The following is a 14016-nucleotide window of genomic DNA, read 5'->3' as shown; positions in this document are numbered from 1 at the left end:
AACACATCTGACCAGGTTAAGTTTTTAAAAATCTACCTGAGGAACTCCTGCAGAGATGTCCTGTGAGCTGAGATGTCTGACATCCAACGATCACAACCATCTTTCGTGCTGGGTATGGCTCCAAACAGCAGCGTTTTCCCATGATTCTCATTGAAATTGTTGGGGCTCCTTGATGTCACATGTTGTTGAATGTAGCCTCGATGTCAAGAACAATCGCTCTCTCCTCACTTCTGGAATTCAATTCTTTTGTTGATAGGTTTAGGGTGAGAGGAGAAAGACTTAAAATGGACCGAAGAGGCAGCTTTTCATGCAGGGGGAGGTGCGTGTTTGGAACGAGCTGCCAGAGGTAGTGGTGGAGACTAGTACAATTGCAACATTTAAAAGGCATCTGGGTGGATACGTGAAGAGGAGGGGTTTAGAGGAATATAGGCCAGATGCTGGCAAATGGGACTAGATTAATTTAGGATATCTGGTTAGCATGGACGATTTGGACCGATGAGTGTGCTAATTATGGATGTGTGCTCATGCCCATTATTAACAGGATTGAGAGTTGCATTAGTCATTTTGTATAGGATCATTAATGCTAGAAAATAAGAGAGATTGATTCCATAATACTACAAATTTTATTTGGAACACCGTTGTAATGGATCTTGTGGCTTTTTGACTATATTAAAGGCACTATAAATGTATAATAAAAATAGAGAATGTTGAAGAAATGTAGGTTGGGCAGCATTAGTGGAGAGAGCAATAGTGTTAACTTTCAAGTTTGATAAAACTTCAGAACTGAAAGGGGCTGGGCAATGGTGCTATTTATGGTGTTGACCGAGGGGGAAGGAAAAGGTGAGTGGAGGTAAGGGTACCCAGAGGAGAAAATGAGGGCAGTATTAAGCTGGAAAAAGAGAAATAAAGATATAAAATAAGTGGGAAATGAGAAAATGGATCCTCTTTGCTGAGAGCAAAGTCAACAAAGCATAAGCTTTGAGTTAGTAAGTTGTTAAACTCCATTTTGAATCCTAGAAGCTGTCTCGTGTCTAAGCTGAAAATGAGGTGGTGGTCCTCCATTTTGTATTGAGTTTCAGTGAAACACTGCAGCAGGCCCGGGGTGGAAATGTAAGCTTGAGGGCAAGATGGTCAATTAAAATGGTAAGCAACTGTAATGTTCGGATCTTTCCTACAAACAAATCAGTCACTCAGTCTACATTTGCTCTCACCAGTTTAACAGAGAGTGCGTTGAGAGTAGTGAATACAGTGGACTAAATTTAAAGTATTACAAGGAAACCATTGCTTCACCTATAAGGTGTGTTTGGGATCTTGAATAGTGAGAGTGTGAAAGGGCAAATGTTCCACCTACAATTGCATGGGAAGGTCCCATGAGGAGATAAAGAAGTGTTCCAAGTGATGAAGGAATAGACCGGGGTGTCACGGAGGGAGCAGTCCCTGTGGATTCTGACAGTGGAGAGGGAGGGGATGGTTCATTTGGTGATATCCTGCGAGAGAGGCAGAACTGATGGATAGTGATGGGGTGCAAAGTGAGGACAAGGGGAACCCAATTGTCTGGGAAGGATGGCAAGGTATGAGGACAGAAATGCACGAAATAGGTTGGACATGGCTCAGGGTCCTGCCAACCTTGGTTGTGGGTCGGGGAGGCACGTTCCCATATTAGAATTAGAAACCCTACAGTTTGGAAACGGGCCCTTTGTCCCAACAAGTCCACACCGACCCTCCAAAGAGTAACCTACCCAAACCCATTCCCCTACCCTATATTTACCCCTGATTAATAACCTACACTATGGGCAATTTAGCATGGCCAGTTCACCTAACCTGAACATGTTTGGACTGTGGGAGGACAATGGAGCACCTGAAGGAAACCCATGCAGACACTGGGAGATTGTGCAAACTCCACACAGACAGTCAACTGAGGCTAGAATCGAACCTGGTTCCCTGGCGCTGTGAGGCAGCAGTGCTAACCACTGAGCCACCATGCCACTCTATTTGAGGATAAAGGACATGTCCAAAGCACTCTGATGGAAGGAGTTGTCATTGCAAAAGATGCAAAAGAGACTGGGAAAATGGAATGGAACCCTTGCAGGGAGGAGGTTGTGAAGTAGTGTAGTGAAGATAACTATGGGTTTGTAATGGATATTGCTGGACAGCGTATCTCCAGGAATGGGGACAGAAAAATTAAGGAAGGGAAGAATCAGAGAGGAACAAGAAATTCAGATGAAAACAGTTCAATGTTTAGAGCTGATAATAATCAGGATGTCAAACACAATCAGTGGAAGGCAAAAAACAGTCTCAATATTTCATCAGAAAAAAAGTTCTTGCAATGTTGTCATTTATATAAATGACTTAGATGAGCATATAGAAGGCATGGTTAGTAAGTTTGTGGGTGACACCAATTGGTATGGTGGATGGTGAAGAAGGTTAAGATTACAAAGAGATCTTGATCGTTTGGGTCAGTGGAATGGCAAATGGAGTTTAATTTGGATAAATGAGAGGTATTGCATTTGGTAACAATTGCAAGACTTATACAATTAATGGTGGGGTACTGGATAGTGCGTCACATTTCGACAGTAGCTAAGAAGGCATTTAGCACGCTTGCCTTCATTGCTCAGACCTTTGAGTATAGGAATTGGGACATCATGTTGAGGGTGTACAGGATATCTTCTGCAATACTGTGTCCAGTTCTTGTCGCCCTGTTATGGGAAGGGCATTAACAAGCTGGAGAGGGTTTAGAAGGATTTTACCAAGATGTTGCTGGGAATGGAAAGTTCGAGTTACAGGGATAGGCTGGGACTTTTTTCATTTGAACGGAAACTGTTGAGGGCTGATTTTGAAGAGCTTTTTAAAATCATTAGAGGTATAAGTAAGGTGAATGGCAAGTATCCTTTCCCTCGGGTGGAGGATTTCAAGAGTAGGGGGCATATTTTTAAGATGAGAGGAGAAAGATTTTAAAAGGACATGAGCAACTTTTTTTACACAGAGGGTGGTTCATGTGTGGAATGAACTTCCAAAGGAAGTAGTGGATGCAGGTATAGTTACAATGTTTAAAAGACATTTGGATAAGTACATGAATAGGAAAGGTTTGTAGGGATATGGACCAAGTGGCGGCAAATGGGGTGAGTTTAGTCTGGGATTATGGTTGGCATGGAGTGGTTGGACCAGAGGGTCTGTTTCTGTGCTGTATGTCTCTATGACCAGATAATGTTGAAAGAAGGATGAAAATTGAAAGCAAAATTGATTTTTTTTTAAAATTCCAAAATGCATAAATGAATTAACCTATAAATACATTTTTTTTTGTTCTTCAGTGAGAATGACTTGGATTAAACCTTGCCTCTTAGTCCCCAAAAGGAACATGCTTTATCCTGAGACCTTAGCCTGGAAAATTGTGTATGTATTTCTGTGAAGTGACCATTGCTTTATTGTCTTTTTTTGTTTTAGCAACTCTCCCTTCTTCCTTTGGTGGAACCTACCATTGAAGTGAACTTTGGTCTCTTTCCTCCATTTGGGAGCAGTCCATTCAACAGCAAAAATCAGCTGAAAGGGTCATTTGGGAATGCTGTGCTAGACAATGCACCAGATTACTACTCTCAGCTTCTCTACAAGGTAAAATGTAACTAAAGTATGAAGCATGTGTCTGGGTTCTGCATGGTCTTGCCTTTCGGTTATGTCATGTTATTATAAGGGATTAACAATGAGATTTATACACAGAAAATCATGTTCTTATTTATTCAGATTTGAAATGTTAGATTTTAACTGGATTGTCTCGAAGGAAAGCCAGTGAATTCACAAACAAATGTCTTGTGAGATTTGTTAAAATATTTGGTTCTGATCACTTTCCAGGAAGTAACTTTAAGATCTTGCTATTAAACTTTGGGTGTCTGTGATGCTTCAGAGAGCGATGAGCTAGAAATCTTCATTGGATGTTGAGAAAGGGGAAGAGCCATTTACTTAATACAATATTATATAGGATTACAAAGGTTAAAAGCACAGAAACCTACCATTCAGCCCAACCAGTCCTTTGTTGTTTATGCTCCATTTGAGCCCCCCCCCCCCCCCCCCCCTTTTTTCCTCTTACTCAATAATCATAACCATGTAGTCTTTTTCTATCTTCTGCTGATCTAGTTTCCCTTTAAATGTAACTATACCATTCTTTTCAACCATGCCCTGTGGAGCAGATTCCATACTATTGTTACTCTTGGGGTAAATAAGTTTCTTTTAATTTCCCAAATTAGTTTTCTTGGGGGCTTTCTTGTGTAATGACCTCTAGTTCTGTTATTTCCCACAAGTGTAAACATTCTTTCTGCCTAGTATGGTACATTTTGCTGTTTTCCAAAATTAAGAAAAACAATCATATATGTGAGTATCTGACAAAACCAGTAAATCAAAAGAATGAGCATAATTCTCTCTTTAATCCCTTTGTATGCTACTAATTTATTAATATCTGGACAAACGAAAATGCAAGTTGGTGAGTATTTGGAAGAAATGCAGTTTTTTCAGATCAGGTGGTCTCAACGTAATCATTTTGTTGTTCTGTACATTCTTGTATTATAGAATCCCTACAGTGTGGAAACAGGCCTTTCGGCCCAACAAGTCCACACTGACCCTCCGAAGAGAACCCACCCAGACCCATTCCCCTACCCTATTATTTACATTTACCCCTGATTAATGCGCCTAACCCCCTACACATCCCTGAACACTATGGGCAATGTAGCATGGCCAATCCACCTCACCTGCACATCTTTGGGCTGTTGGAGGAAACCGGAGCAGACACTGGGAGAATGTGCAAACTCCACACAGCCGCCCGAGGCTGTAATCAATCCCAGATCCCTGGTGCAGTGAGGCAGCAGTGCTAACCACTGAGCCACCATGCCAAAGAGAATTGTGAAAGACAATTTTGCAGAGATTTGCTGCTTTATATGTCAATTAAAAAAATTACACTTGCAAACGAGTTAATTACTTTATGTAGGTTTTTTCCCTTAATACTCAATTCAATGGATTAATTTTCTACCATTCTTTAGCAGAACAATCTGAGTAATCCACCGACCCCGCCTTCCTCATTGCCTCCTACCCCTCCTCCCTCTGTCCAGCAGAAACTTGTGAATGGATTGGCCACTTCTGAGGAGCTGACAGAAGGGCAGAAAGAACTCGAAGGTCAAAAAGGTATAAGAATTTGTTGGAGTTTTAATTGTTTGATACAATATATATGACTTGATACAATCTGGAATTCTTGGATTTAGGTCAATGCCTAACCTGATTGAAACTTGTAAGTGTGTATCCTGAATGCATACAATTATTGGAAAGGAACACAATTAGTTTTAAAACATTTGAATCCCAGTTATGAACAATTATCAATTACTTGCCCTTTTACAAGTGATGATGCTACAGTTCAGTAGAATTCTGCTTAGACTGCAGCTGAAAAAAATAGTTCCATTCAGAGTACTGCATCTCAGTCAGCATATGTTGGATTTGGAGAGGGTGCAGAACAGATCCATCCGAATAGTACCAGGGCTCAAAGTGTAAAATTCATGAGAAGAGGTTTCATAGGTTCAGCTTGTATTATCTTTAGCAGAGAAGATTACAAAGTAATCAAATTGAGATGCTGAAAATGGTCAAAGCAGTTGATAGAATTGTTGGACATTTACCATTTAATCTGGTGGAGTTATACAAAGCGCATCCTCTTTCTGTGATGAGCCTAGCTCTAATTTGGATATCAGGAAACAGTTTTGCACATGAAAGGTGGTAGAAGTAGAGAGCTCCATGGAAAAAAAGGATGCTGAGGCTCGGTCAATGGAAAATTTCAAGACAGATAAAGTTTTGTTAGTTGAGAGTATTAATGAGTATGGAACCAAGGTAGGTAACTCAAGATGCAAATCAGCCATGATCTAATATTATAAAAAGTCTTGATACGCTGAATGGCCCATACCCATTCTCCCCTTTAAGATGTGCTATACTGCCACTGATCCAAAATTATCAGTCTTTTGTTACAGTGAAATACCAGCAGGTATAACCTCTAGGAGATGTGATAGCAGAATTCTGGGATTAAAAAGCCCGAGAATTGTACTCATTCTTGAAAAAATATATAACTTGCAGGTTATTTTGTTTAAAATATTGTAAATCTAGTTTTGAAGAAGTAGTTAAAGCTCTTCCCTTTAATGAAATGCAAGTCCCCATATTTGAGAAAGGATGAAGGGTTTGACTTACGAAGAATGGCTAAACAATTTATGTCTTTAGTTATTGGAGCTTAGAAGTATTAGCAGAGATCTTATTAAAACATATAAGATTCTGAAGGAGAAAGTGAGGTCTGTAGATGCTGGAGATCAGAGCTGAAAATGTGTTGCTGGAAAAGCGCAGCAGGTCAGGCAGCATCCAGGGAACAGGAGAATCGACGTTTCGGGCATAAGCCCTTCTTCAGGGCTTATTCCTGAAGAAGGGCTTATGCCCGAAACGTCGATTCTCCTGTTCCCAAGATTCTGAAGGGGCTTGACAGAGTAGACGTTGAGAAGATGTTCCCAGTAGTTGGGGAATCTCAAACTAGAGGATGTAGTTCCAGAATGTGGAGAGAGATACAAAACTGAGATATGAAGGAATTTCTTGAAACTAGTGAATGTCTGGAATTTTCTCCCCGAGAGTTATACGGGCTAGATCACTGAAAGTATTTAGAGACCTGGGAGATTTTTGAAATATTGGCTGAATGGCCTACTCCTGCTCCTAATCCTTCTGTTCTTGGGTCTTGGGGCTAATATGCAAAACTTTAATGAAGGAAAGGTAGTTTGGATATTCCACCATGAGATGTTACAGGTGCATGTTCAACCATTTGCACAAAATCAGCCTGAATCAAAATGACGAGATGCCAGTTGCATTCTGTACTGGCTCAAATCTGAAATAACAACAGTTAATCTCTCCAGTGGCTCTTTTCTAATTTTGTTCATTTGAATCTAGGATTCCCTATTTGCATTCTAATTGCTGCAGCAAGTAAATGATTAGATCACAATGTCAAGTGCATATGACAGTTACTGCTGTGCACACATGTGAGGCAATGCCTCTGAAAGTCTGGCCAATAGCAGTGGTGGCACCCTGGTCAGATCATTACCATCCCTGCAGAAATCTCAAATTTGAAAAACTAATCAGCCATTGTTGCAAACAACAGTTATGCTTGAGACAGGTAACTACTGCTGAGCACCCTGCAGTAGTTCTTGTTTCCAAGTTCTGGTTGACCTATAATCAAAGATGAAGAAATTTAATAATTGTAAGAGTATTGGCTCCTGAAAAGCCTGTCATTGTACAAACAGGAGCAAGTTACTTTTTCTTTTGTGTAGAATCCCAACAACGTGGAAAGAGGTCATTCGGCCTGTTGAGTCCACACCGACCATCTGAAGAGCATCCTATCCAGATCCACACACACACCCCCCTGCATACATGCATTCACCCCCCCACACAGACACACATCCCACCCCACACACACAGACAGACGTGCGCGCACACACTCTCACTCACTCTCTCAGCCTGACCCCCCACTTCCCACAGCTAACCTGTACATCCCTGGACACTATGGGCAACTTAGCATGGCCAATCCACCTTAGCCTGCATATCTTTGGACTGTGGATCTTCTGGATGCTTTTCTGTTTACCAATTGTGTCACCTTGCCTGAAATTGGCTATGGTGGATTAATGGAGTTCTTTCAGTGGGAGATTGTCTGTTTTGAGAACTTAATGACATGCAAGGAATGCTCCCCTAGTATTTTGTCTTTTAAGCTGTGAAACTAGAGTGCAGAGTTATTAATAAACCAAACCAGTGTTTGGAAAAAGTATGTAATATTTTCTATTAGAAATTGCCCTGACTGAAATTCTACTTCAAAAAGGTTAATCTTTAAAATGGGAATGTAATACATGGTAAATGTACCGTTTGAGTCAAGTTGCAATGAAACTGAAATCTCTTTGGACAGGATTGTGCTTAATTGCAGAATAAAATGATTTTTTTTAAGAAGTAAGGAAGGTTCTAATGACCATCCTAGTATCAGTCAGAAGTATTGTTGAATTACCATAACTGAATTAATAACTGGGATGTTTTTCAGCTACATTTTAAAGTTGACATTTAATGGAATGTATCATATTGTCATGTTAAATTTAATTTCTAATCTGTAAGTGACATAATATATGGATCACTGATTTAATTTGAGAAACAGTTAAATGTCATGTACTTGCTTTATAGTACAATGCAAGGTAATGCTGTTTTTGCTGTACTTCTTCACAGATCTGCTAACAACAGAATTGAAGAATATGGATATGTTGGCTTCTTTGCCCACACCACCGCACAACCAAAATGAGGAGCTAAGGTTTTTATTCACAACTTTCACTTGTTCTTTCAACTATTTTCCTGAAAACCCTGCCCTGCGTTTGGTGGACCTCTTCTCACGTGTGACATTTTACTGCTTGGCACATAAAGATTACACTATTTCAACACAATAGAAGGTGGAAGACATAACTGTCAGTACGGTCCTAATAAAGGCATTTCACTTTTATTACCTCTAATAGACCCCTAAATTATTTTTGAGTAAATATCATTTTACTGAAAACTTGGAGACCAACAATAAGGCAACAGTTAGTTGGAAAATGCTGTTTTCGTAAGTTTTCAGTTTCCATTGTTTTTACCTGAGTAGAGATTGCTTATTTAAAAAGGGAAACAACTTTTACATCTTCTATTTTTTGTTTTCAAATTGAATCAAAACAAGTTAGATTGTTAAACTTTAAACTTCACTGTGAAACAGCCAGAACACATTGATCTTTAATGAATGTGAAGATGGACTAAAATTGAAAAATAAGTTCAGAGACAGGATCTAGTAAAAAAAAAAATTGCATTATAACATTTCTGCTTACAACCCAGAATATTACAGCAGTTTTAAATCCTCCCAAAAAAAAATTAAGTTGTAATTTCTTTCTCAACAGTAGAGCAGAGATAGAAGAGGACCGACGCACACCGGACAGCATTGTGCTCGCATCCTCACCGGAAAGTGTGTTTGGGCAAGAAACATCCAGGTTTCCCTTGCTGACTGAAATTAAGGAAGAGTCAATGGACCGTGCCCTTTCTCCTGTGATTCCCATAATTCCAGGAGCTTGTATTCCAGGTTAGTTCAAGAAATTAATCATTACCATTCAAGGAAGACTCACTCATGTAAAGCAGTGCTTGATGAAAGTGATGGATTGTCATCAGAGGGGTTTAGATTCTAATTTTGCTCTTTATAATGTTTAATTCAAGGAAGTTGCATGTCATCCAGACTAAATGTTTAAACAAGCAAGGCTGATAATATACAAATGGTGGCGGGTTCAAGAGAGGTGGTAAAGAGACAAAGTTTGCTGTCAGTGTACATGCGTTTGGTTAGTGTTAATAAGGGGCAACATGGAGATGAGAGATAAGAGAGGGCCAAAGATGGAAAGCTTGGATGTATTAGTGCAAGAATGCAATGAAAAGCCATTTCATGAGAGTCCGTGGCTTCGACTGGAGAGAGAGAGTGAACCATGCAAGGGCAGTCCACTCAGCTGGACAGGTGGACCAGATGTGCTGGATGCAGGGTGGTGTAATTAATTGTGTCAGAGGTTGCAGACAATTTGCAAAAGCTGAGCAATAATGCACCATGGACATAGAGGACATTGTTAGTGATTTTTGACCTGAGGCATCTGTGTTGTGGCAGGAGCAGGCAGTTGTCAAATATGATCAGAGAAAGATGGGGCATATGAAGTGACAAGGATAGTGGTGATGGGCTAGTAGTGTCAAAAGACAGAAGGCTAAGGTGGACTTTTTGAAGCTCTTATTTATTCCATGAAATGTTGACTTTGCTGTCTGGGCCAACATTTGTAGCCCATCTGGAATTTATCAGTGAGATGATGATGAGCTGCTGCTTTGAACCACTAGTCAATTTGCTGTAGGGACACCCACGATGCTAATAGGAAAGGAGTTCCAGCATTGTGCCTAGCAACAGTGAAGGAACTGGGATATATTTCCAAGTCAGAAAAGTGTGTGGCTTGGAGAAGAGCTTTCAGATGTTGTATTCCCATATATCTACAGCCCTGGTTCTTCTTGATGGTACTGGTCATGGGTTTGGAAGGTACTGTCTCAGGTGCCTTGTGAATTTCTGCACTGCATCTTGTAGTGCTGGTTGTTGAGGGAGCGAATGTTTGTGGATGCAGTGCTAGTCAAGCAGCTGCTTTGTCCTGGTTGGTGTCAAGCTGCTTGTATTGTTGAAGCTTCACTCATCCAGGCAAGCGGAGGGTATTCCATCATTCTCCTGATTTGTGCCTTGTACATGGTGGATGGGATTTGGGGAGACGAGAGGTGTTGCATGCTGCAGGATTCCTAGCCTCTGACCTGCTTTTGTAGTCACAGTTCTTATTCGGCTGGCCAAGTACAGTATCAGGTTGACGATGCACGTGCCAGAATGGCACTTGGGTGGTCAGCAGTTTCGGGAGGATAAGGTCAAAAAAGCAGGAGATGGCTCTCGTAGAAAAGATGGCTCCGGAGAGGCTATGGGGGAAGAGAGAAATTTAAAGAAGGATGTGTGTGAAGAGCAAAGGAAATGGAATTGTTAACTTGGAGGAGTATACATTTGGGAGAGGTGTGGCAGAGGCAGCCAAGCAGAGGGTCATGATGTTTGTCACTCATACGAGGATTAGGTGGGTTTGGAATGAGGAACTGAGATATGTGACTGTTGAAGGATATGGGCACGTTGTCAGGGATGAACTTGTATGTAATTGCGATAAAGAAAATAGAAAGAAAAGTGGTGGGATCAAGGAGATGACCTTTGGAATTTCTGAAGACCTTTGGACTTTCATGTTCCACAAAGGGAGAGTTGGTCATTGGGAGCACCCTAGTGCAAAATAAATTTCTACAGCATTTTTTCATCTTGACCCTTTATCATGACCATTTCTGTGTTTCAGGTTTTTCTGCAACAAAGTTGAGAGTCTAATCCTACTTGTTTGAAGGTCACTTTTTTCTTTGTAATCTAAATTTAGTGTTAAATTTATTTGCGCTCTGTTTGAACCTTTGTCCTTCTCTTGGAATTTATTGCATGAAGTACTACTATTACGACACAGACAGACAGCCAAATCAAATCAGCCTTTCCACCTCTGTATTCGCAATACAGTAAAAATAAAACCTTCAAAGACCCTCAGAATTGACCCCAGTGGTTTCTAACCAGACTTTTAAATAACTAATCCCAGACTCTGAAGTAGTCAATTCTAGCCACCAGTTCTGTAGTTTAAACACAGTACTGAACAATTTATTAGTAATACAGTAACTTCAGCAGGAAGAAAAATAATCTAATTGATCTGTGCTTTAAACCCAACAGCCTTACTTTTCAGTCACATTCTGACACAGGACAAACAGACAAACACAGTTAAGAGATAAATAGAAGACTGGCCAGATTATTTAAGTGGTTTTCACGAAGTGTTGTTCCATGGGCATAGATGGTTTCTTGGTTGAATTTCTGAAGCTGTCGATCAGGATCATCTTTTCAGTTCACTCAGATAAAGGCGGTAATATTTAGTTTACTACTGAGCTTCCAAGAGCTGCTCATGAGAGGTTAGACAGGGAGCTTTCAAACCTTCATGCTGTAGCGCCAACAGATTCCTTTTTTCACAGAAAACAGTCCAAAACTTAATTCAAACTCTGACCCTCCCTGACAGACTGACCGTCTCTTCCATGATATCCCAGTTAACATTCAACACCTGCTATCTTCTTGAGCATGAAGTCTTTTCCAGACATGCTGGAACCAATTCCCAGCTGCTGATCTTGTGAATAGCCGACTTCTGCTATCCGTTTAAATATAATGTTCTTCCCCAGTGACGAAGCATCTCCAGAACCTTTTGGTTAGGAACCAGCCTGCAATTAACTTCCAAGCCTTGCCTCATGAATGAATAAAAGCAATTTGATCTGTTTTCCTTTTCCATAGAAGCTGTTACCCAGTGTCTTAAAAATCATGTTTAGCTCACAGTTCCCAGTTCACAGCTCCAAACCAAAAATGAAAACAACACTAAAAACAATGGAAAAAATCAGCAAGGATTCCACTACTATTCTTATGGTCATCCTCATAGCAGTCAGAAGAGTTGTTGAATGACCAGAACTGAATTATAGGCTACATTTTAAATACCTATTGAAGTTGACGCCTGAATGACCAAACCCGTCCCGATTCTCACAATTTAATTGGAATTTAAATTATACTATAGCAATGATATAATGACCACTCTGTGGTGGATTTTTCTTGAGTTCTGGCCTTCCTTCACACAAGTCATCACCAAGCTAGGCCCCCTCTAGGGGATTACCATAATTAGTCTTGTTCCTTGGTCTGAGATAAAAATGTTGTTGACCAGCAAAAGTACCTCTGTACTGTGCAGGCAAAGGATGTCTTGTAGGTCACGTCCGAGCAACGTAACAATGTCTGATCAACACATCTTAAGTTTGGCCTTGCACTTATGATAATGAAGAATGCCAAAGGGCATGCCAGGAAGGGCACCAGGGGTACCTGAAAATGAGGTCTCAACCTGGTAAAGCTACAAAACAAGACTGCAATTTGTGCCAATAGCATTAGCGGCAAGTGATAGACAGGATGTGGAAGTTCTGTGGAACTCTGGAACCTATGGATTGGAGGGTAGCTAATTTAAACCCACTATTTTAAAAAGGAGGTAGAAAGAAAATAAGGAATTGTAGACCGGTTAACCTGACGTCAGTAGTGGGGAAAATGCTAGAATTCATTATAAAAGATTTAGAGCACTTGGGAAACAGTGACAGGATTAGACAGTCAGCATGGATTTACGAAAGGGAAATCATGCTTTACACATCTTCTGGAATTTTTCAAAAATGTGTCTAGAGTTGATCAGGGGAGCCAGTGGATGTGGTTTACTTGGAATTTCAGAACACTTTCAATGATGTCCCATATCAGAGATTAGCGTGTAAAATATAAGCACATGGGAGTGGGAGTAGTGTACTGACATGGATAGAGAACTAGCAGCAGACAGCAAACCGAATAGAAATAAATGTCTTTTTCCAAGTGGCAGGCAGTGAGTAGTAAGTGCCACAAGGATCAGTACTTGGACCCCAGCTATTCACAAAATATATTAATGATTTAGATGAGGGAACTAAATGGAGTGTCTGCAAGTTTGCAGATGACACAAAGTTGAGTGGGAGGGTGAGCTGTGAGGAGGATGCAGAGATGCTTCAGTGTGACTTGGACAAGTTGAGTGGGTAAATGCAACGTAGATGAAATATAATGTGGATAAATATGAGGTTATCCACTTTGGTCGCAAAATCAGGAAGGCAGATTATTATCCAAATGGTGATAGATTGGGAAAGTGGGAGGTGCATCAAGACCTGAATATCCTTGTACACCAGTCGCTGAAGGTAAACTTGTAAGTACAACAGGTGGTGAAGAAGGCAAGTGTATGTTGGCCTTCATAGCGAACAGATTCATGTACAGGAGTTGGGGTGTCTTGCTGCAATTGTGCAGGGCCTTGCTGAGACTACGCCTATCATATTGTGTGCAGTTTTGGTCTCCTTAGGAAGAAGATGGGCAATCTGGTTATGGAGGGAGTGAATGACGATTTACCAGACTGATTCCTGGGGTAATATGACTGATGGATGAAGATGGATGGATCAGTTAGGACTGCAATTTAGAAGAATGAGAGGGGATCTCATCGAAAGCTATAAAAGCCTAATGAGACTAGACAGGGTAAATGCAGGAAGGATGTTCCCCATGACTAGGAAGTCCAAAACTGGGGGCACAGTCCAAGAATAATGGGTAGGCTATTTAGGATTGAGTTGAGGAGAAATGTCTTCACCCAGAGAGTGGTGAGCTTATGGAATTCTCTGTTACAGACAGTAGCTGAGGTCAAGCTATTGAAAGTGTTCAAGAGTTAGATATCATTTTTTGGGCTAAAGGAGATGGGGTGAAAGCAGGAACAGGGTACTGAATGGATGATCAACCATGATCATCATGAATGACAGAACAGGCTTAAAGAGCCAAGTGGC

At 40.7% G+C, this 14016-nt stretch overlaps 1 protein-coding gene across 6 annotated transcripts in view; it reads left to right on the top strand.

Annotated features, from left to right (window-relative positions):
- Positions 1 to 14016, top strand: part of kmt2d (lysine (K)-specific methyltransferase 2D) — a 244793-nt gene that overhangs the window by 198721 nt on the left and 32056 nt on the right. For all 6 annotated transcript variants that reach the window (XM_087985601.1, XM_043681829.2, XM_087985602.1 and 3 more), the window contains 4 exons: positions 3442 to 3606; positions 5022 to 5163; positions 8254 to 8335; positions 8946 to 9124. In XM_087985601.1, the coding sequence (XP_087841727.1) occupies positions 3442 to 3606; positions 5022 to 5163; positions 8254 to 8335; positions 8946 to 9124 (568 nt within the window). The remainder of the gene's footprint in view (positions 1 to 3441; positions 3607 to 5021; positions 5164 to 8253; positions 8336 to 8945; positions 9125 to 14016) is intronic.

This window comes from Chiloscyllium plagiosum, unplaced genomic scaffold, assembly GCF_037043375.1.
Source record: "Chiloscyllium plagiosum isolate Xiang-an unplaced genomic scaffold, Cpla_swu_hap1 HiC_scaffold_53X, whole genome shotgun sequence".
Taxonomy (NCBI): Eukaryota; Metazoa; Chordata; class Chondrichthyes; order Orectolobiformes; family Hemiscylliidae; genus Chiloscyllium; species Chiloscyllium plagiosum.
Note: the sequence above shows the minus strand (reverse complement) of the source record. Positions and strands in the feature narration are given on the sequence as shown.